This window comes from Carcharhinus amblyrhynchos, chromosome 20, assembly GCF_965287045.1.
Source record: "Carcharhinus amblyrhynchos chromosome 20, sCarAmb.v2.hapA, whole genome shotgun sequence".
NCBI classification, from domain to species: Eukaryota; Metazoa; Chordata; class Chondrichthyes; order Carcharhiniformes; family Carcharhinidae; genus Carcharhinus; species Carcharhinus amblyrhynchos.
In genome coordinates, this window is record NC_137343.1 from 36395749 (window position 1) to 36418719 (window position 22971).

At 39.3% G+C, this 22971-nt stretch overlaps 1 protein-coding gene across 1 annotated transcript in view; it reads left to right on the forward strand.

Annotated features, from left to right (window-relative positions):
* fbxw8 (F-box and WD repeat domain containing 8) overlaps nucleotides 1–22971 on the forward strand; it is a 157310-nt gene that overhangs the window by 114024 nt on the left and 20315 nt on the right. Inside the window, exon 8 of the mRNA XM_080208411.1 lies at nucleotides 9688–9815. Coding sequence (XP_080064537.1) covers nucleotides 9688–9815 — 128 coding nt within the window. The remainder of the gene's footprint in view (nucleotides 1–9687; nucleotides 9816–22971) is intronic.

Genomic DNA, 22971 nt, shown 5'->3' on the forward strand with positions numbered 1-22971 from the left:
TTCCCCTCACCTCAGTCCTAAAAGATTTACCCCTCATCTTCAAACTATGACCCCTACTTCTGGACTTCCCCATTTCTAATGTAAACTCAATGATAACTGTTTAGTTGTAAGATATCGGATTTTGGGGCGCATTGCATGCAAATCACATCAGCCATTGTCTGACTTGCATGATTTTTTTCTCTCAAAATGTTCATTGAGATATGCATTCATGTCAAATCTGTTGCCACTAGTTAGAAGCATGAAATGCAATTGCAGGGCAGGTTTATCCAATGGCCTTTTTGTAGGAGGTAGTCACAGTGAGGCATATTTACTGTTGTGTTTTATGCACTCAGCATATACCCAATTCTTTAAACACAAACAAGTTTCTAATTCCTTTGTATCACTGATGTGTCCTACTTAATTGAGATTTAAAAGTACAACCTAACAAGTTGTAAAATAGTTTTACCTTTAAGAAGCTTAGCAAATGGGAGCTATGGGCTGTTGAACATTGAGACTGTCTAATGCAAGTGAATGTTGGCGCTGATTCAATGTGCTGCGGTCAAGGTAAAGTGTCTAAAGTAAGTTGTCACTCAAAAACATGAATTATAGCTTATAACTAATTCCTTTGTGTATATGCTTGTATATCAAACCAATATTTCAATAAAGGAGTTTCATAGTGTAACATTTTATAGATTTGATACACTTTTCTAAGTGCCATATATGCATGAATAATTTACATTATCAGACAGGGCAAGTAAAATGAATGTTTTGTTTGGTCAGCTTTGAGAGGGAGAAGTGGGCTTTGCTACTTAAAGCATTTTTCACATATCAATCACCTACACTGAGGTGGCTAATGTTTTATACTTCTCATTATGACTATAACTAAAACTAATGCTGAAGCTCATTTGGGAGTTGTAAGTTGGTTATGTCTTTTATTCTTGCTCTAAATGTGTAGCTTTTCCTGAATATAAGTTATGATTCCTGTGAAGTTATCTTCAACGCAAGCTTTTGTCTCCCAGTTATTCATAATTCAGGATGCTATGCTATAGCATTCTGAATTGTAGCCATTTCATTCACACTTTGGTTGTCAAAAGCTGCTTTTTAAACATTAAAAGAGAAACAGAAAGTATCAAGCAGAATGCTATGATTTTATAGTCTGGTTCAGGCTGGGCAGGTTGTCAGACAAATAATCTAGCATCTGAGTGATGATGTTGACACTGAGGGAAGCGATGGAAACATAGAACTGGATGCCAACAGCTACATAGGAGAACAGCATGAGAGTGGGTAGGAGGCAGCAAAATAATCTCAATCTTGGGGATAATGAAATGCATGAAATTTATTATTGATGGTCAGGGGCGGAGCAAAGAGTTTGAGAAGGCTTGATGTGGAGTTGCCGGTGTTGGACTGGGGTAAGCACAGTAAGTAGTCTCAAAACACCAGATTAAAGTCCAATAGGTTTATTTGATAGCACATGCTTTAGGAACACCGCTCCTTCACTTGATGAATGAACAGTGCTCCAAAACTCATGCTACCAAATAAACCTGTTGGACTTTAACCTGGTGATGTGAGACTACCTACTTTGACAAGATTGATTTTGTAGAGAGAAGGAACCATGTACTTGTTTTCCAAGTTGATCCTAGATTAGTTGGGAGAATTTAACTGAAGTCCTGAAGACAATCCACGAGACACAATACCATATCTGCTAGACTCACTGATATCTGGGCAAGGAATCAAAGCAATGTTTACTAAGGTTTCACTTGAAGCAGAAAGACAATATATCTTTCAAACCTGGGACAATTTAGAAACCCTCCCAACAAAAAGAAACAATGAGTCATCCACGAAGCAAAGTAAATTATGCATTAACTGCACCTATAACTAGGTGATGCTTGGAAATAACCATACATGTTCTCTGCTCATCCTTAAAACCAAAGGTCACTGTAGGCCTCTCCTTGAGGAATAAAATCCTTTGACTTCATCAGAACAAAGTCCAAGCATTACCACCTGCTAGTGCCCAGTGCTAACTCTCCCTCTTGCCTCATGTATCATGAATCCTCTGACAATGATTGATCCTTCTCTTGCCAGTTATTGTCCCTGCCATAATGTGAAGAACTAAACGGATTTATAAGACTTTCAATGTGTCTGCATTGACTATATAACCTATAAATCAGTATGTATGCTGCAGCATATCTTTTGTAATGTAGTAATCTGTAAGAGAATACAAAGCAAAGATCCTTCAGAACAAAACAGTGCATTCATGAGCTATAGACTAAGTTAATTTGTGATTAAATACTCTTAGATACAATTGCACCATTTATTTCACACATTCTTGCTGAGTGTGTGGCCAGTGCAAAGACTGCTGTGCATGAGAACCTGAATTGAAATGACCTGAATCTTTCACCAGAAATCCCTTGCAGCAATCAAGGTAAAAGATCTTTATCCCATCTGTCTAGGTTATATTTGATTCAGCCCTCAAATGTGATGCACTGTTCTTTCCCTACACTCCTAGTTACTTTATTTAAGCAAATTTCCCAAGTGGCATTGCACTATTGATTAATAATGCATGTTGTAGATTCTTAAATGCCACTACAGATTTTTATTCTGATAAAATTCCTGTTGCAGTTACTTTCTTGGCAAGCAGAAAGTGATTGTTACATTACTGTGGTTTCAGTGTGTGATTATACTTAAATGCTGTGTTCAGTTTTGCGTGTTTCTAAAATACTTTTCTAACTTTCACTATGAAAATAGCAGTCATGGACTGTTATATCCTACTGTGCTGTAGGACGGCAAGGCCACAGGCCAAGAGATTCAATTCATAGTGGAACCCTGAGACGTACCAGTGTTCTCTCCAGGGAGAAGGTGTAAAAACTATACAATAAATCATCTCAGACTTAAATGATTTATAACATATTTATGAAAAAGATATTTTGATCACACTGTGTGTAATTTTTGACTGCATTCATATATAATGACAGATACCTTAAAGTCAGGAGCATTGTGATCTGAATGTACTGAACTATAATTACTGTTAATCCTATTTTTCATTCAAAAAGAAATTCATTCTTAAAAGTTGTGCAGTTTTTGTTAAACTAATGATGGGAAGTACCTTATGATCTTCAGGACTTCTCCATTGCAATTGTTAGATTTTATTCACTCAATTATTATTAATAGAAGAAAGGGGTGGAAGCAGTTAACAATTCAATTTAGTTTTTAAGCGCTATTAGGATTTATAAATGTTTTGCTTGTTACTTGTCCCAACCCCCTCACCATGCTATCATATATAATCTACCTGATAGGATGACTGACTGATTGAAGCTCTTTGCAGCTGCAGTCAGTACAGCTTTGGTTTACTTATCATAATATACACTACTAAACCACTTTACTAATGCCTCTTTGATCGATATCCCATGTTTTTAATTGTATTAATACATTAACTGAGAGAGATAGTGTTACTCACACCTTGAAAGCTGCAGTATCCTATTTCCAATAATCAGCTCTTCTATTTCAATTGTAAATTCCACGTGTCTATAAATTTCATATGTATACCAACAAATGTTAACAGCTGGCTTTTCTAGTTCAAATGCTATTGCGGAACGAGCATTGGCATTTGAATGAACTTCAGATTCTTAATCCAAATAATTAGCTATAATACACTATTAAAAGCAGTAGCCGGTTTAGGAGGAGAGGGGGAAGCCACCAGAAGGCTGTATTATATTTCACTATGCTATACCTTTCTTAAAGGGATTGCACAATTGTTCAACAAGGAACAAAGTATGCAGTGTCTGATCTCTTCAGCAAAGAACACATCAGATCATAGTCAATACAACACCATTGCTATCTGCTATCAGTTGGGGAATCGTGCAACACTCTACCAGACCATCAGGTCATTTTTGGTACAATTATACGGTGTTGAAGTAGCAAGAAGAAAACCTAGCAAGAGAAACCAATATTGATATTTATTACTGGATCACCAGGGTTTTAGCGCACAATGTTGAAAATATGTTTACTTCCTGTCCAACCTCTTGAAAAGATGAAGGCAAAATACAGCAGATGCTGGAATCTGAAACAAAATAGAAAATGCTGGAGAAACTCAGCAGATCTGACAGCATCCGTGGAGAGAGAATAGAGCCAATGTTTTGAGTCTGAATGAGCCTGTGTCAGAGCTTGAGTTTTATACATAACTAATGTAGTTTCTTGTGAAACAGAATATATAAATGCAGTTTGTTGCAAAGCAGAATATATGCAAACTAACTACAACTAAATGGCTCAATTAATAAATGTCGTAGAAGTCTCCAGTCTAACTTTTGGGTTAAGAGAATCTATACTTGGTCTCAGCACCATTGAGCTAGATTGGGAAAAATTAGACCAGTTCCTGTTCTTCGCCTTCACCCAGTGACATGCTGGAATACAAATGGCTGTGTTTGTTAGGCTAACAGAATCAACGTCAGTGGTAATGTCTCCTCACCCCATGAACAAATGGTCTCCTGACACTCATATATCTGGTTATATTGGATCAGATTTAGATCTGTGTAATGAAAGAAAGTAATTTATCGAATTTTCTTATCAAAGCATCGTTCAATTTTCAAGAATTCTTAATTTAAGATCTGACTCCAGAGCTACTCTGTCACCCGTGTAAAACAGTTATCTTCAATATTAAAAAAAACTGGAGAAATTGCAGTCCATCGGCACATTCTAAAATTTTCTTTATTGAAATATGGGATTCATGTGTGTACTGGCAAATGAATGGTCCTATAGTATAATATGATCAACACAACAAAATGATATATCTACCTCACTAAAACCATATTTCCATTTGTGAGATGTTCCTGTCTTCAACCACGCTTCATCCACATTTGTACCATTTCAATGTATTTTTCAATGCAATGTAAGCAAACTTTTCAGAATTCCACTACTCAAATCTTAACCGTATATGGCCAGAGGTTTTGCTGCACTCCCTGGACACCATTTGTCAATGCATTAATTAAAAAAAAACAGAAAATGCTAGAAACTTTGACAGAGAAACAGTGTTAGTGGGCCAGATTTGGCTACCAACATGGGTGACTCCAGTGGGGAAATTTTCTGACTCCCTGGACTTGCCTTGATTTAAAAGTACCCTGAAAGGCATTATTTTTGCTCTGTGGTGGATAGGTGTGGAATGGAGTTAGTCCTATCAACCATGGAGGCAGTGCATAGGTAGCCACAAGGGTGGGCAAGTGCCAAGGTGAGCTGGTTAGAAGATCCACTTCAGTTCTCAGGAGCTTTGTTCCAGTTGTTTTAGAAGTTGTTTGGCCCTGTAGTTCTCTCAACTCCCTCACCACCCCTCATGCTTTTTATTCCACCTCCATTGCTACTCACCTAGTATCTATCATAGGCAGACCTCGAGCTATGTCAGGATGAAAGAAGTTCTTCTAACAATATATTTCGGCTCTGTCGCCTAAACACTTGATCGTGAAAAATCTGTCATTAACAAAATCCATTCAAAACTTTTAAATTTCTTATAACATTCAGACTCCATGTCAAAGATGGCTCATCTTTGAATAACCTGTAAGATGCCAATCAAACTGTGAACTTAGAAGTCCCTGCTGAGATAATAGTTGCTTTTGAAACTCAGTTTCAACAGAAAATGTCAACTAGGAACTCTATTGAAACTGCATGACCCATGGGCAGAATTTTCCCAAAGAAATTTCTACGTATCCGTGGTAAGAAAAATGGGGTGACCTCCGCTGGTCTCTCTGGATTACAATCGTCTCACACTTAGTCACTTTTTTGGAGAATTGTGTGGCAGTACTGAGGGTGGGCATCACCTAAACGCACTGGTGAGCCGGCTGCAGAGAACTTGGGCACTGTTTTGTAAAGGTTCCCCAATCTCCCTCCCAGTGCACCGGGAGACCATCTCGCTCCCCCCCACCACCACCACCACCACCATGGACATTGAACAGCACACCCCCCCCACCGCCCCCCATCAATGGTATGTTCCCCCACTGCCTCACCGACAAGCATTTTCAGTATTGGGAACCATATAGCCACATGATGACCCCCAACACGCCACACTCTTCATGACCCACCCCTGCACAACCCATACTGTTCCATAACCACCACCACCCCCCATCATGTCCCAATCGTAGCCCCTGGTCACTCCCACCGGCCCCACCACCTTGACATTGCACTGGCACAGGCACTGCCTGACCATGCCCCGATCACTCGGGGTCTTCAATGGGTTCAGATTCTCCTGCCATGGCCAGCAGAGACCAGTACTGATTTGTGCCATTGTGACACCTGAGTTGGGAAGCATGCATGCCGAAGTCAGAATGATCCAATCACTCTCATGCAAATAAGCTTTGCATCCTAGGAAAGGGGCCAGAACAAAACAAACTGGCAGCAGGCATAAATCATATTTTTCGCGAAGCACACTGGTTTCCTGGCTCGCCACCCTGGGTATGGCAAGATGGTAAAATCGCACCCGTTAGGTTTCTTTTTCTAAGCTTGTCAATGAAAACAATCCAGCAAAGGGTGGTTTTTAATACTCAGTTCAATACGGGGCATTTGAAAAACTTCAGACCGTGACCTTATCCCACCCTTCAAGTGTGCTAATATTAAATTCATCACTTTGTAGGTTAAAATCCTAGCAAAATAAAGATAGGGTCTGTTTGAACTCAGTTTGAATAGCCCTGCTGAGCTCAGGTTTCCTTCCTGTGTAAATCGCACCTGCCCTTTCCCCAAAAATTGGATCTAGCAGTAAGCTGACCAGGCTGCCACTTTTAAAGATCTACAAGCATTTCAGGTTGGTGTCCTTTCATCAGAACTGAAAAAGTTAAGAGATGTAACAGATCCAAAACAGATGCAAGGAAAGTGGGCGAGGGAAGGCAGAACTGAAGGCAAGGCCTGTGATAGAGCGGGAAGGCAAGAAATATGAAAAGATGAAAGAGCGGCATGGTGGTACAGTGGTTAGACTGCTGCCTCATGGCGCCGGGGACCCAGGTTCAATTCTAACTTGGGTCACTGTCTGTGTGGAATTTGTACATTCTCCCCATGTCTGCATGGGTTTCTTCTGGGTGCTCCAGTCTCTTCACACAATCTGAAAGATTGACCATGCTAAATTGTCCCTTAGCATCAGGGGGATTAGCAGGATAAATACATGGGGTCATGGGATAGGCCTTGGATGGGATTGTTGTCAGTGTTGTTGACGAGCCAAATGGCAGCCTCCTGCACTGTAAGGATTCTATGAATCTAAGAGATGACAGCAAGCAAAAAGAGATTATAATGGGACAAGTAAAAGAGATAGATGGAGAGAAAATGTAAATGGCAATAGCAGAATCATTATCAACAGCTGTTGTTCAAACAGTTGGCAGAATGGAGGTGGGGGGCTGGGTCAAGCAACAAGCAAAACATACAAAGTATAGTAATGAATCAGTAATATACAAGTTAATTCTACCCATTCTTCTATTAAAAGTAATTGGAAACTTTAAAAAAATCAAAGTACTTACAATGTAGAAACCCAGACCATCATCTCCATCACAAAAATAGCAACTGCACAATTTTTGGAATAAATGCAGCAAGTAGGTGAAAACTGGGACATTTAATTATATTTATTTTCATCTAGAACCAAATTCATGAACTCCTGTAACGCATTTCAGGTGAAAACACTGACAACAGTTACGATCCGTAACGTCAAAATTCTAGTCCTTGTTTGTAAATTATTTCCCTAACCCTATTTCTGTTGTTTCTGCCAGCACCCTCATGCCTGTGTACTTGTGGACTACTTTGTGCACTCCTCTCTTTCAGTTAAATCATTGCTGGCAGAACTTTTAGCTGTCAAACAATCACAGATTAAGAATGTTGATTAGATCAAGTATCAGTAGTATTCCCAGATACGTCTACTTTGCTGCACGTTTTTTAAAAAACTGCTAAGTACCTGTCTCTTCCTCACATCTCCACTAACCTTCCCTATAGGCACTATGTAAGTGAAAGTTTATGAATTTAAGGCTCCATATTAGGCAGATTTGCTATATATTTGGAAATCCATGTTTAAGTATTGAATCTCTGAAATCATGCATGGAATACTGACATTAGAAAACTTTTTTCTTTTATCTGAAAATCCTCTGTCTATTAGCAAAAATCATAGAATCCCTACAGTGCAGAAAGAAGCCTTTTGGCCCATCAAGACTGTGCTGACAAACAATCCCACCCAGGCATTTACCCTGCTAATACCCCTTACACAAAGGGGCGATTCAGCAAGGCCAATCAACCTAACCCATTTATCTTAAATCAGCTAAGAATACAGCAGTGGAGACAGGAATCGTTGATCGATTTATACAACAGTATTTCACATTGAAATATCAGGGCTTAGAAAAAATAAAATAAAAATCACAACTGAATTTTATCATGGCAATCTGTAACCTTGTCCTGTTCAAAGTGTTTGTAAATTTCAGATCCACAGTTTGCAGCCCCAGATTTACAATTTGCAAGGCACTGAGGTTTGTTGATTATTCCGATCTGTGGCACGCAGTAATGTTAGTGGAGGTAAAATAATGCTTTCCTCCCAGAACACTCAAATGGAAGTTTCTGCCCTTAACTATTTAAGCATTTTTTGCAGCTTTATTCAGGTGATTTATTATCTAAATATTTGCATATGAAAATTGTTGAATAATAATAATAAAAATCTTAAAGCCAATTCTGTGATACTTATAGTTCTCCTGCACAAAAGTTAGGGAATTTGTGGACCAAAGAAGAATGAAACCTTGAATTAAGTAAACTCCCAGACTATTTAATGCCTGAACAATATATTCAGAAATGAGACCTGCATACCAAAAAGTAGCCCAAACCTGAGACCATAAACCGATGCTTTGATTATATCTGAAACAAATGGTTTGTCTCGGAAATCTATCGATTTTTAAGTACATTAATCAGAAGCATTTTGACCTTTTTTTGTAAAATATCACAATAATTATGCATAATTCTTCTCTGCGTTCTGCCATCAGCTCCTGGTAGTGTTACTCGTTGTTCCAATCTGGAATATTGAAAATTGAATTACTCACTTAGTGGTTTCTTGCAGTCAGTCCATTACTGTTTCAAAAGCCACGCTGTGCTCCTGGGAACATTACTTAACTCTTTATGATGACCTTTTTAAAATTTTGACGAGTTGACCAAGTACAGCAATATTCAATACATTAGGTAACAAAGAAAATAATCAATTAACTGAGTCAGTAATGGATTCATAGGGCTAATCCAGTGACCTGTGTGAAATGACACAAATGGCAGGGAAAAATAGTTGCTAAATATAAATTTAGAGACCTCGCAAATACAAACTTTTTTTTTTAAGTCTTTCTTTTGGTTGATTTTAACCAGGTTTAATAATATACATTATGATCCACCTGTTAAAGGCTGATATCAGGTAAATCCTTTGTGGCATTGTTTTTCTTCTTTTGAAAAATTTCCAAAATTTTCAGTCCCCCAGAATCAACGTAGTAGTTCCATTTAATTCGTTAGTATGTTACAGTCATCCGCAGGGACAGATCTGAGTTGGTCCTGAGGCTATTTTTTCACCCATTCTGGCAGGAAAATGGAGCACAAAAATAGGTATTGACTGCTCACTTTGCTGACATTGAAATAAATACTAATATTTGCAACAAAATAAGATTTGTTGCATTGTTCTGGTTTTTAGTCATTTCAGTCTGGTATACTTCATCATTACATAACTCTATTATTTTCTAGATCCAGGTTTACTGCCTACAAACAGCTCAACTTTTGGCAACACTGGGGAACTCTGCAGGAGACTTCACTTGTGTGAACCTGAAGGACAGTCCTCCTTATCTAGCTGTTACTGGAAACAAGGACAGGAGGTATGTGGAAAATATTTATATAAAACCTGGATTGTTGTGTTGATTGTTTGCATTGGTTTAATGTCCTTTTCATCTTTATTCCCCCTAAGGGAAAGTAATTTTACTTCAGCATTTTAATGCAATTGCTTTGTCAGATTTGATCAAACCATGTAAATGGGAAACATCAGGGTCCTTTCGAAAATGAGCATTATTGAACTTGTAAACACCACTATGACTTAGTTAACAGAAACACACTTGGATTTTTACAAACTTAGTAAGTAACTTTCTCTTATTTTTTCTTAGGTTCCCTTCAAAATTAGTTTACATATCAAAGCTTAAAGAAATAAAGGCATTTCCTTTATATAGTGCTGTTCGTGACCCATTCTTTCTCTCTCCCAATATGAATTGACAAGTGCTAGGAGTACCTGCAGCTTAATTTGTGAGGCTACATCCCATCGCTTTTGCAAACTTGGTCAAAGTGCTGGTCAAATCACAGCGTATTGAAATAGGAAGAATGCAACTCCAGCAGCTGTAACCTATTTCTAGTTCACAGTTGGCAGTATAACTTTCAGTATAAATCAGGACGCCGGCTGAATCCTGGTACATCAGCTCAACGACAAAGTATTGTTGAAAGTACTGTCTTTGTTATGCTCCCATGTCTCATGATGGCTCAAGAACAGCTTCTTCCTTGCTGCCATCAGACTTTTGAATGGACCTATCTCACACTAAGTTGATCTTTCTCTACTATGACTATCACGCTACATTCTGCGCTCCTTTTCTTTCTTTATCAACAGTATGCTTTGCCTGTATAGCGCACAATAAACAATACTTTTTTCATTGTATAGTAATACATGTGGCAATAATAAATCAAATCAAGATGGCCAGCAACAGTTTTTTTTCCATTAGTTTCCACTTTTGCCTTCACCTTCGGATGTCCCGATTTTTGCTGGGACAGTCTTGGTTTTGCATTAAAAGTCCCAGCATCCTGCAAGTTTTCTCCAAATTGCTCAAATGTTTGTGTTTTTATATTTCCTGGCCCGCACAACATCAGAGTCTTCCTACACTTTCTATCTCCTGAGTGCCCACCCCTCGTGTTCCATTTAGTGTTGGCAAAAAAGACCCTGTCACTGCATTGCACTATGCTAATCAGGATGTCACAGGCTCGCCAACCTGCGAGTCCACACAAGATGCTCCCACATATCTAGAAGTTCTTCCCACCGCCTGGCACCCAGAGCCATGAGGGAAGGTGGAGTGACAACAGAAGATTGACACTGGAAGCCGCATGTGTAAATGCAGCACCAGTCAGCACAGATGAAGGGGGTAGGCAAGTTCAGGTGAGCTGTGAAATACAATCAAGCTTCTTATGTTCTCACTTGTTTTCCTGGTTGAGACTCTGGATGTAATTCTCTGCCACTGAAGTAAATTCACTAGTTTCCAGCTTCTGATGAAAACATCCATTTTATTGTTAGCATCCCTAATGTGTAAATGCCAATGAAAATTAGTTAGGGTTTTAAATGTTCCTGTGACTTTGTATTGGCTGGTAATAATGCTGTCATGTCACCGTGGGGTCCCAACTCTTCCCCACCGCGCCTTGGAACAAGGTTTAAAATGCTGAAGGAGAATTGGAATCTAATTACCATTTCTTTTTGTTATTTTCTAAGATGAGAAAAAAGCCTTTTGAAATGTACAGTTATCCATCTCTAGAGTAATTGCTAATAATCCTACTGCCTCTGTAACTGCTGCCACTGTGATTACATAGTTGACTGGGGAAATCAATTACCGTTGACCTCCAGATTGTTTGACTATAGAGGACATAGTATTCCATTAAGGAAGGCACGAGGCTGGTGAGAATATCACTGGACCAGCAATCGAGAAGTCCCGAGTTAATGCTTTGGATTCATCCACAGAGCTTCAAATCCCACCACGGCAACTGGTGGAGCCTGAATTCAATTAGTAAAATTTGGAATTGAAAGCTCGTGTCAATTTTTGTAAAACCCACCTGGTTCATTTCTTCCCTTTAGGGAAGGAAACGTGCCTACCTTAACCTGATCTGACCTACAAGTGACTCCAGACCCAGGGCAATGTGCAAAACGCTCTCTCAAATGGCCAAACAAGCGACTACATGTTCACGGGCAATTCTGAAGGGGAACAAAGGCTGGCTTTGCCTGCGATGCTTATATCCCATGAAAGAATTTTAAAAAGCGGTTGTTTGTATTCCGCAAAACATTCTTGGAGTCTTTCATGGTGAATCATCACCCAGTGTATTCCAGTGGTTATTTTTAGTCTAGATACAAGATACCTTCCAGCCTGAGTTTTTCAGGGTCAATTGTCACGAAGCAGTATAATAACTTCTGAAAATCTGGTCACGCTATATGATTCAGCGTTATGCAGAAATGTACCTGTGTGACACTGAAGTCCATTTTCACACTTATCCCGGAAGTAAGAACCCACTTTAGAGTTTTTGAGATAAAGAAATCTAAGTGCTTTGTCCAATTCTTGTACACTCAGATGTAAATCAATCTTACATTGTTAAGCTCAGTACAAGATGGCAAATTTTCCTTGTGTTCAAAATTTAAAGCATGTCCGCCTCTACCATAGTGGAAATAAATCAAAGAAATGATTTACTCTGTTAACATTAATGTGGTAGTGCCATTTTCACCGTTGTGGTCGTTAGTCAGAGGAATTATTGGTGCAGTTAGCATTAAACTGCTTGCATCAGCTTCACTCACGTTGCAGAATTACGTTACATTTCTGGATCCAGTTCATTAAACTGCTTCAAATGGGAGTACCAGCATAAGCATAACAATTTTAAATAACATTTTGTATGTCTGACTGAGAGATAATATTGCTAGATACCGCATATGTTGTTGGTTTGTTAAACATTTTGCTGTGGAAATTAATATTATGAGGTTTGAGCGAGAAGCTCTTTTTGTTCCTATGACTTTCTTAATCACATATAACAATGTACATCGCTCTGGTGTGACAGCCTTTGACCTGAAAGCAGTAACAGTAAGGGAAACTTGTGATTACTCTGGCGTAAAAATGCTGAAAACGAACTTTTAGGAGTTTGTATTGTAAAGACAATTATAATTTTTGGTTGGTGCAAAAGACTGGTCCTTGGGACCTGAAACCCTTTGACCTGGAAGCTTTGACATCAGGAAGGAAGTCAATAGATGGAACCTGTGCAGCACTCAGATGACTAGAACAAACAGCACAGCTGGAGAGGAGAGTTGAGAAGGTTCCAGAAAGTAATGCACCATATAGGGAAGATTGCTTGGGTGGATTCCCGTTAATGTGAAATCAGCTACATCCTTGAAGGAAAGGGACTGGGATTCTGCAGCTGAAATTGAAATTCTAAAAGTGGAATGGATTGTAGATTTGAAGTTTGTAGTAATTGTGATTTGCCTATTAAAGTACCAGAATAAATGTAAATTATGAAGCTTTTGATATTACGAAGAAAAGTGGCAAAATGCAGCAATTGGATGTTTTGTGAAGCTGAGCTCTTGATACCATTGGTAGTGACAATGAGGAAAGTAGGAAACTATTAGCTAGGGTGATCAGAGGTCATGGGCATTTGAGTCTGGAGTCACACGTAGGTCAGACCAGGCAAGGAAATGCAAATTTCATACCCTCAAGGACATTATTGAACCATGTCAATTTTATGACAGTCAGCAATGATTTCATAGTCATCATCAGACATTTAATTCTAGGTTTTTATTGAATTCATATTTCACCATCTGCTGTGGGATTCAATCCCATAGCACTACCCTGAGTCTCTGGATTACTAGTCCAGTGACAATACTACTGAGACACCACCTCCACATTTGACACTAAACATCAGTGGGCTGTGAGTCATGGTGCCAGTATCTCGTATTGGCTGACTTCCTGAATACAAAATAAATGTTCACTTCTTAAAGTTTACTACTTTGACCAAACGTTTGGTCATCTCGCTTAATATCTTACTTTGTTTTAAACTATTCTTACAGAGCACCTTGGGGCATTATGTTAGATGCAAAGGTACCATATAAATATAAGTTATTACTAAAAAAAAGAGTATTTTCACTGTTACAGAGGGATGTGGGTAAAGAACACCTTCATTTTTGCCAGCTAAATAAATTGAATACAATTGCTTTTTACCTGACATAATTAAAATTTTGACAATAAAATCTTTAACACAAAATAAGAATTATTTTTAAAGAGGGCAATTTTTTCTCATGTGAGGTGGTGCCTGGGACCCCTTTCTTCAAACTGTAGTAATTAAGGCTTTCTCCAGATTGCTGCAATAACTTTTTTTTGTTCATTATGAGAATTGTTTCTGAAGATGCCATGAGATGTTGGCTTTGTCACAAAGGATTTTGTGATTTGTTGCTTAAGACATTTCTAATTGCTCAGGCGGTCCTTGTACTCAGGGGGCATAGGTGAGCATGAATACTGTGTATTAGCAAAGTCCTAATACAGGTTTGTGCTCAGTGTCTAAATAGTTCTACCTTATAGTTTGGTACCCCTTTGCTTCCAATACAGAATTTCTCATGTCTGAGATCCATGACCAAGCTGGGGGATTGTGGTAAAAAGAGCAAACTGTTGGTTGGGGTTTGGATTTTTCCTGTAACTTCCTTCTAACCATACAAACCAATGCCATAACGGATAGAGTGGGCTTAGAAGGGTATGAATGTCAAACAACCATAAAATTTATTTTGTAGTGAAGGCACCCATGATTTAAATGAAATTGTGTAATAATTGTCTACGCAAGCTTCAAAAATGAAGCTAATCAATTAATGAGGTAAAGGGAAGCAAGATGCAGTTCTAGTGTTAAAAGAAACAGAGGATGTATCCAATATTGTTAAGTGAAAGGTGAGTCAACAAGATATCTCCATGCAAGTTTAAGGATATTGAAATCCATTCACTGAGGTGTGGAAAGTCAGTGAAGGTCAAAAAGCAAGGAGTTGCTGAGAAAGCAAATGATGAATTGAGTGTGTTTTAGTTTTTTAGAGGATGGAAGCCAACTGGGAGTGCATTAGAGAAGTTGCACTTTGAGCTGATTAGAATATCAGTACTGCCGTTGGAAACTTGGAAGAGAGTGGTGGGCTAAGAAAACAGCACTCCAGTTAACAGCAAAAAAAGGGAAGAGGCTGCAATTAGAAGTTGATGAATATGCCAAGGATTCTCTCTTCCAGACCTAGCCTGAGATGGCAACTGGAAAGTTTTGAAGGCATCAGGTAATGTCAGACTATGATGTTTGACAGGCGCTCGGAGTGTAGCAACAGCACTGCAGCAACTTGCCAACGCTTCTTCAGCAACAACTCCCAAACCTGTGACTTCTACAACTTGGAACAACAAGGACAGAAGGTACATGGGAATACCAGAACATTCCCCTTCAAGTCGCATGCCATCCGGACATGGAAATAGATTGCAGTTCTTTCATAATTGCTAGGTCCGAAGTCTGGATTCCCTGCCCAACAGCACTATGGGAGTACCTTCACTATATGAACAACAAGAGTTCAAGAATGCAGGTCCACTTTTTCGAGGGCAATTGGGAATGAGCAAAAAATGCTTGCCTTGCCCGAATTTCTTGGGGATAAAAATGTCTTGCTTGTTAATTCCTGTTTGTAATTTTTAAATACACCAATTCTGTTACATTGAGCAAGAAATACAGCAAGCAATATGCTCCAAAAAAATTTACAAGTGCACCAGATGGACTTTGGGTCAGAATATTGCTGCCCAGTACAGTGAGTATCAGTTATCTTTTGGTTGCATCGCAATCCCCTGGATTGCATCTTAAATGTCAATCTTGGCTCAGTGTAGCACATTTGTCCAAGTCAGAAGGTTGTGGGTCCATGTCCCACTCTGGAGACTTGAGATGAAAGTGTCGGCAGACGCTCCAATACAGTCCTGCAGGGGCTGCTGCACCTTCTTCCATATGAATCATTAAACTGAGGCCCCATCTATCCTTTCAGGTGGATGTAAAAGATTCTATAGCACAATTTCGAAGGATAGTGGAACGATTCCCAGTGTCCAACCAATATTTATCCCTCAATAAACATCATTAAAAACAAATTATCCAGTCATTACATTATCGTTTCCAGGATCTTGTGTGCAAATTTTGCTGCCACATTTCCTGTTTTACAACAGTTAATGGTATACTTCCCGAAGTAAAGTATTTTGAGATGTCGTGGAAAGTGCTGTAATCCGTTTAAAAAAATAATACTTGGCAATTGAAACAGTGACATTGTTCACTTTATTTATGGAGCTATGTGTTTACATAAAATAATGAGTGCAAATAAATTGAAACTTGACATTTGTAGCTATCGTATGACAGTCTTATGTCAAATGCAAAACAGTGGTGTCATGGCTGTCATTTGCCACAAGTGAAGAATACGAATTATATCTATATGCAGCAGTAAAAATGGAAGTTGTTTGCTATCTGGTCATTAATTATCTTTTGAAAGGAAAATTCAGATTGCTTTGCAGTGTTTTTTTAAAAAATACTTGAGTGTACTTTACCGTTTTTTTGAGAAAAGAGCCCTGCAATTTGAAATCTTGATGGATGATGGGTCTGGTTTATCCCTAGAGTTTGTCTTGTTCACTAAGTAAATGGATAGCATTTGGTTGATGCTTTTAGTATTCCAGTGAGAACTGTTAAAAGATTTTTTTTTCTTGATCACAAAATATATTTGGCAAGGAAAGACTTGCTTTAAAATTAAAGACTGAACGCTACCGTATACAAACCAACATGTCTGTGTGGTGAGAATGAGGGAACATGTGTACAGAGAGCGCTCCAGTAGCAATTCTGTGGAATAAAAGCTCCAATGGGCAGATTTTGGATTCCATTTAGTTGATTAAAGGCACCAAAAAGGTCCTTGTTTCAGGTGCTTTAGAGATTTCCTCAGACAGTCCTTTGGCTAAGCTGCTCAAAATGATAATCCATAAACAGTGGGGAAATTGTAATGGCAGTACAAATATCGTAGAATTGTGGCACAAGGCCAAAGTTTAATGGATTTTTCTTTGCTTCTGAGGAGCAGACTTTTAGCTGTAAATTGTGGGTGCAGTTGGCAGCCCAGTCCCACAGTAGGTGTCAGATTGTGGGGTATAGTGTGCTTGCCAAGAAAAGGATACTTGTGTCTGAGTAGCAGCTTGCAGAATAATTGATTAATTGTCAAATTACTTTATGAACTTTAGATTGATTAATTCTAGAGCACTTTGCCTGGCAAATTCTTACAAATGAATAATAAAAGCTCTTGTTAGTCTTTGTATTTAAATTGATACTGCTTCTGCATTAGCAGATGTGAGTGTCTGTAAAAGCACTAGCCCTGTGATGAAGGCTTGTTGTCTTTTTCCCATGATGATTCTCCTGTGGGGAATGAGATTTGATTTGGTAAGTAGTTTTGGAAAAAAATGCTTTAGAATGTGTGGGTTGTTGTCATGTTGCAGACCAAAGACCCATGCTAGAAGGGAACTGGAATGCAGTGATGGATTGGGAATTTGTAATCTCTGAACACTGTTACAGAGCGTATCATGGGTTCTATTACACAAGCTCACAAAAATAGAGTGACTAAATGGTTACTTACCAACCATGTGCTTAACTTCAAAACTCCCACAGAATACTGATTTTCTTTGGATCTGCTTGCAATGTATTCATCACAAAGTAGAAATTATTGCTGGGGTAAAAAGGATAGAACTAATCAATTATTTTTGTCTAGATGGCATCTTCAATTATTTGAGAGTCAGTGAGCCACAGTTATATGTCATTTTCTACTATAGGGCAAGGCGAGGAAACAGGCCCCAAGTCTATCTCAGCCAGAACAGGAATCAAACACCACTATTGGCATTACTCTGAGCCATACATTAGCCAACTTTCCTCATCTCTACACACCCATCCATCCAACCAACCAACCAACACCCCCCTTCCTTCTTTGGTCCAGTTATTCTTCCATCCTCTAAGCCCTTTTGGCCTGAATGATGTTGAGAAGTAGCTTTCTCTCTACCACCACCGCCCCCCCCCCCCCCCCCAGTCCCACCATTCCAAAAGATTTGAGAGTTATATTTCTCCTCTAATTAGAGGAGATAATGGTGCATAGAAAAGAAATGGAGGAAGAGGTGAAATTGGTTTTTCAGTTGTGTAAAACAGCTTATGGCTGACTCAACGCCCTTTTTAGACCACGCTCAAATTTATTTCTATTACAAACTTATCAAATTGATGGGCAGAAAGTTGACCAGTTGGCCCATCTGGCTTTCTCCATTTTCTTGATGCCTAGGGCATCATGGCTAGATTCTTTATATGCTCCTTCAGCCATGCAAAGTAACTCCAGGCTGGAAGGAAAATAAAATCTGAAAAAATTCTCCCTCACTACCTCAGGCTGGTTTGGAGACAAAATCAGCCATGTTTATAAAAACTGCTAACATTTCATACAATCATAGAATCTTTACAGTGCAGAAGGAAGCCATTCGGCCCATCAATCCTGCATCAACAACAGTCCCACCCAGGGCCCCTGCCATAACACTCCCATATTTACCCTGCTAGTCTCCCTGACACTAAGAATCAATTTAGCATGGCTAATCCACTGAACCCGCACATTTGTGGACTATGGGAGAAAACCCAACGAGATGCATGGAGAACATGCAAACTCCACATACAATCATCCAAGGCCAGAATTGAACCCGGATCCCTGTGCTGTGAGGCAGCAGTGTTTACTACTGTGCCCCATAGGTTTGCTACACTCCAAGAAGAATTGTATACTTCTACTCTGTACTTCAAATAGTTCTGTCTAGTCTATCAATAGATTTGCAACCAAACTCTTTTATTGTTTTATAAACTTCCATTGGCTCACCTCTAAGTCTATGCTGTTCTGAAGTAAATAGACCCAATTCTCTCAATTTATCTGAGTAATTAATGTTCTTGAAGATGGGATTTTTTTTAAATGTGTATGTGCGCGCAGTAATCACCAAGCCAGACATAGCTTCCGTAATGGCTAAATGGAGCTGTCCTCGCTGAATTTTGTCAGGCGACGGTCTTCAGTGATGACTTATTGATTGGAGTGCTCCACTGCTGCAGTCAAGGTTCCCTGCATGACCCCATTTATGCTGATATGCTGCACAGATGCCATGGCCAGTGCAGAAATGGTTGAAGAGTGCCCAGCATTGCCATGGCAGTTTGAAGTTGAGTGGGCAGGTTGTGGGCTTTGTGATGAAGGAGTGGTTTTTAATGGGAGTGCGTTGGTTCCATTCCAGTCTTGTAGATACCCAAAACAACACAACCCAGATCAGCACAACAATACGTATCATCTCAGGTACCCTCCAATTAATTCAGTATTTTTTTTAAGGCCGCTAGAGGACCAAAACTAGACCTATTGCTCCAGGTGCAATATAACAAAGGACTTCTAAGAATAGAACATCTTATGTTCACGGGTTCTATAAATCTAATATCCCATTTCAAGCACAAACAAAATACTGCATATGCTGTAAATCTGAAATCAAAACAAAAATATCTGGAAATACACAACAGGTCAGACAGCATCGGTGGAGAATCCTTCATCAGAATGTGAGATAATTAGAATGTCGTAGGTTCTGGCAAATAGGGTGGGGAATTTAAAGGGACAGAGTGGTTGTGTGGAAGAATAAAAAGTAAGGTCTACTTTAGGTTAGAGGACAGGAGAGATTATTGACAAAATGTTTCATAATACAAAGACAGAGTAGTTATAGGTACAGTAAAGAAACAGCGGCTGTGTCCAGATGACTTATGAATGCTGCATAGGAACCATCTCAATGCAACATGAAGAAATGAAAGCAAACTTGCAAAGAGTATGAGACAAAGTAGAGATGGAATGTTATTGAAAATTATTTTGTGTTGAGTCCAAAGGGCTGTAGTGGCAAGACAAAAGATGAGATGCCGTTCCTACAGCTTGTGTTAAGCTTCATTGGAAGACTGCAGTAGGTCAAGGATAAAGGACAGAGTGGCAGCAAATTAATTAAAATGACAGCTGACAGGAAGCTCAGGGTTATGTTTATGGACTGAAATCTGAAGTGTTCTGCAAAGCAGTCACCAGTTTGCATTTGGTCTCTCCAATGCAGAGGAGACCACATCATAAGCAGTGAACATGATATATAAAATTGAAAGAAGTGCAAGTAAGTTACTGCTTCACCTGGAAGGAATGTTTAGGACCTTGAATGGTGAGAAGGGAGGAGATGCAACTAGGGTTGTTAGACCATTCCAGTGAAGCTCAACACAAACTCAAGGAACAACATCTTATCTTTCAACTCTGCACACTCCTATAGCCCTCTGGACTCAACATTCAGTTCAATTTTAGATTATAACCTCTGACTTCATTTTGTTCCTTTTTTCCCACGGATTTGGTTTTTGTCTTGTTTATAGAAGACGAATTAAGAGCAGAAATGGGTCCCTCAAGCCCATTCAGTATGCTCTTTGCTGATCTTTTTGTGTTTTGAGTTCCACATTCCCATCTATCCCCATTAACCTTTTATTTCCTTGTCCAACAAGAATCTATCTACATAAAAGCAAAATGCTGCAGATGCTGGAATCTGAAATGAAAACAGAAAATGCTGGAAAATCTCAGCAAGTCTGACAACATCTGTGGAGAGAGAATAGAGCCAAAACTTTGAGTCTGTATGACCGTTCATCAGAGCCCCCACTTCCACTGCCTTCTGAGACAGACAGCTCCAAAGTTGCACAACCCTCAGAGGAAAAAAAAATTCTCCTCTTCTCTGTCCTAATGTTAAAATAATCCCCCCTAATTCTGGATTCACCCACAGAAGGAAACATCCTTTCCACAATATCTTGTCAAGACCATTCAGGAACTTATGTACTTCAGTTAAGTCACTCCTTACTCTTCTAAACTTCAGTAGAAACAAGTCCACCCTGTCCATCCTTTTCTCCATAAGACAACCCGGTCATTTCAGATAACAATCTGGTAAACCTGCTCTGAACCACCTCCAACACATTTGCATCCTTCCTTAAATCGGGAGACTAAAATTGCACACAGTACTCCAGATGCAATCTCATCACTGGCCCATCTAACTGAAGCTTAACGTCCTTACTTTCTTTATTCCTTCACATTCAGAAAGTTGTGATGCAGCCATTCGCACCTCATCTGGACACTTTTTTTTTACTATATCCTTTACTACTCCCTTTAGCTTTTTGTACTATGAAAATTTCTGTCATTTAACTTGACCTGTCCTCCACCCTATCATTAGCCTTTATTTTTGTCCACAGAATCATAGAGTTTAAATCGGACAAATATGAGGTAATGCATTTTGGAAGGTCTCATATAGAGGGGAAATATACAATAAATGGCAGAACCCTTAACGGCATTGATAGGCAGAAGCATCTGGATGTATAAGTGCACAGGCCACTGAAAGTTGCAAAGCAGCTGGAAAGGGTAGTCAAGAAGGCATAGGGCATGCTTGCCTTCATCAGCCAGGGCATTAAGTTTAAAAGTTGGCAAGTCATGTTGCAGCTTTATAGAACCTTAGTTAGGTCGCATTTGGAAAATAGTGTTCAATTCTGGTCGCCACGCTATCAGAAGGATGTGGAGGTTTTGGAGAGAGTACAGAAAAGATTTACCAGGATGTTGCCTGGTATGGAGGGCATTAGCTATGAAGAGACATTGGAGAAACTTGGTTTATTCTCACTGGAATGACAGAGGTTGAGGGGCCACGTGATAAAAGTCTACAAGATTATGAGGAACATAGACAGAGTGGATAGTCAGAAGCTTTCTCCTAGGGCGGTAGAGTCAATTACCAGGGGGCATAGGATTAAGGTGCGAGGGGCAATGTTTAAAGGAGATGTATGAGGCAAGTATTTTACACATAGGATGTGGGGTGCCTGAAACTTGCTGTCGGGGGAAGTAGAGAAAGCAGATATGAAAGTGATTTTTAAGGGGTATCTTGACAAATATGTGAATAGGATGGGAATAGAGGGATATGATCCGTGGAAGGGTAGGGGCTTTCAGTTCAGTCTGGCAATATGGATGGTGCAGGTTTGAAGGGTTGAAGAGCCTGTAATTTTCTTTGGTCTCCTTCTGCACTGTAGGATTAGAACATTCAGCCCATTGAGTCTGCACTGTCCACAATCCCACCAGACCCAATTCCCTAACCTCATGCATTTACCCTGGTTAGTCCCTGTGATACTAAGAAGCAATTTAGATTGGCCAATCCACCTAATCCACACACCTTTGGACTGTTGGAGGAAATCCAGAGCACTCAAAGGAAACCCACACAGATACGAAGAGAATGTGCCGGGAATCGATCCACTGTGCCACCATGCTAACCACTGTGCCACTGTACTGCCCCTTCCAAACCATCCCATATTCAACTTGCTGAAAATTTATTACATTTCTAATTTTCCTCAGGGTAAGGGACTTTATGACCTGAAATGTTAACTCTGTTTGTCTGTTGACAGTCTACTACACTGTTTACTTCAGCTGTGGTTTCCCTGCATTGACCATGAAACTTAAACGATTTTCTTTTTGCCCAATAATGGTAGATTCTTTTCTCTTTCTCCACCAATTTCAGTACTGTTTCTTATAAATGGTAAATATATTCTATATTAGTCCTTGTCACACCTATGTACCATGTGCAATGTGGAATACTAATCCTTAGTTCCATTGGCTGGTGTAATGCCTGAGATTGTTTTTAAAAAGGAAAAAAATAGCTAGAACTGCAAAGCCACTGTTTTAAAATGGCTGCAAAACTCACTTGATCTACAAATTGGCCCAAGTTTCTAGAAGCTTCAGAAAGGGGATTAACACTGGACATGTCGAGGCACTTCCCCTGATGGGACTTCACACCAGCTATTATTTGAACTCTCTGCACAATACAAGGACAGTAGGTCACCAGACTTCCTGACTCCAGAAACTACCAGGAACAAAAGGACTAATGAAACTTAAGCAAGGCAGGTGCTAAGGACCCTCCTATCTGTTTCGGTGGCACTTCTGAGAGATCTGACAAGGGGAGATCGAATATGGACTAATAAGTTTTAATATGGATTGTCCTTTTGATTTGATTTATTATTGTCACATGTATTACTATACAGTGAAAAGTATTGTTTCTTGCATGCAATACAGACAAAACATACTGTTCACAGAGAAGGAAACAAGAGAGTGCAGAATGTAGTGTTACAGTCATAGCTAGGGTGTAGAGAAAGATCAACATAATGCAAGGTAAG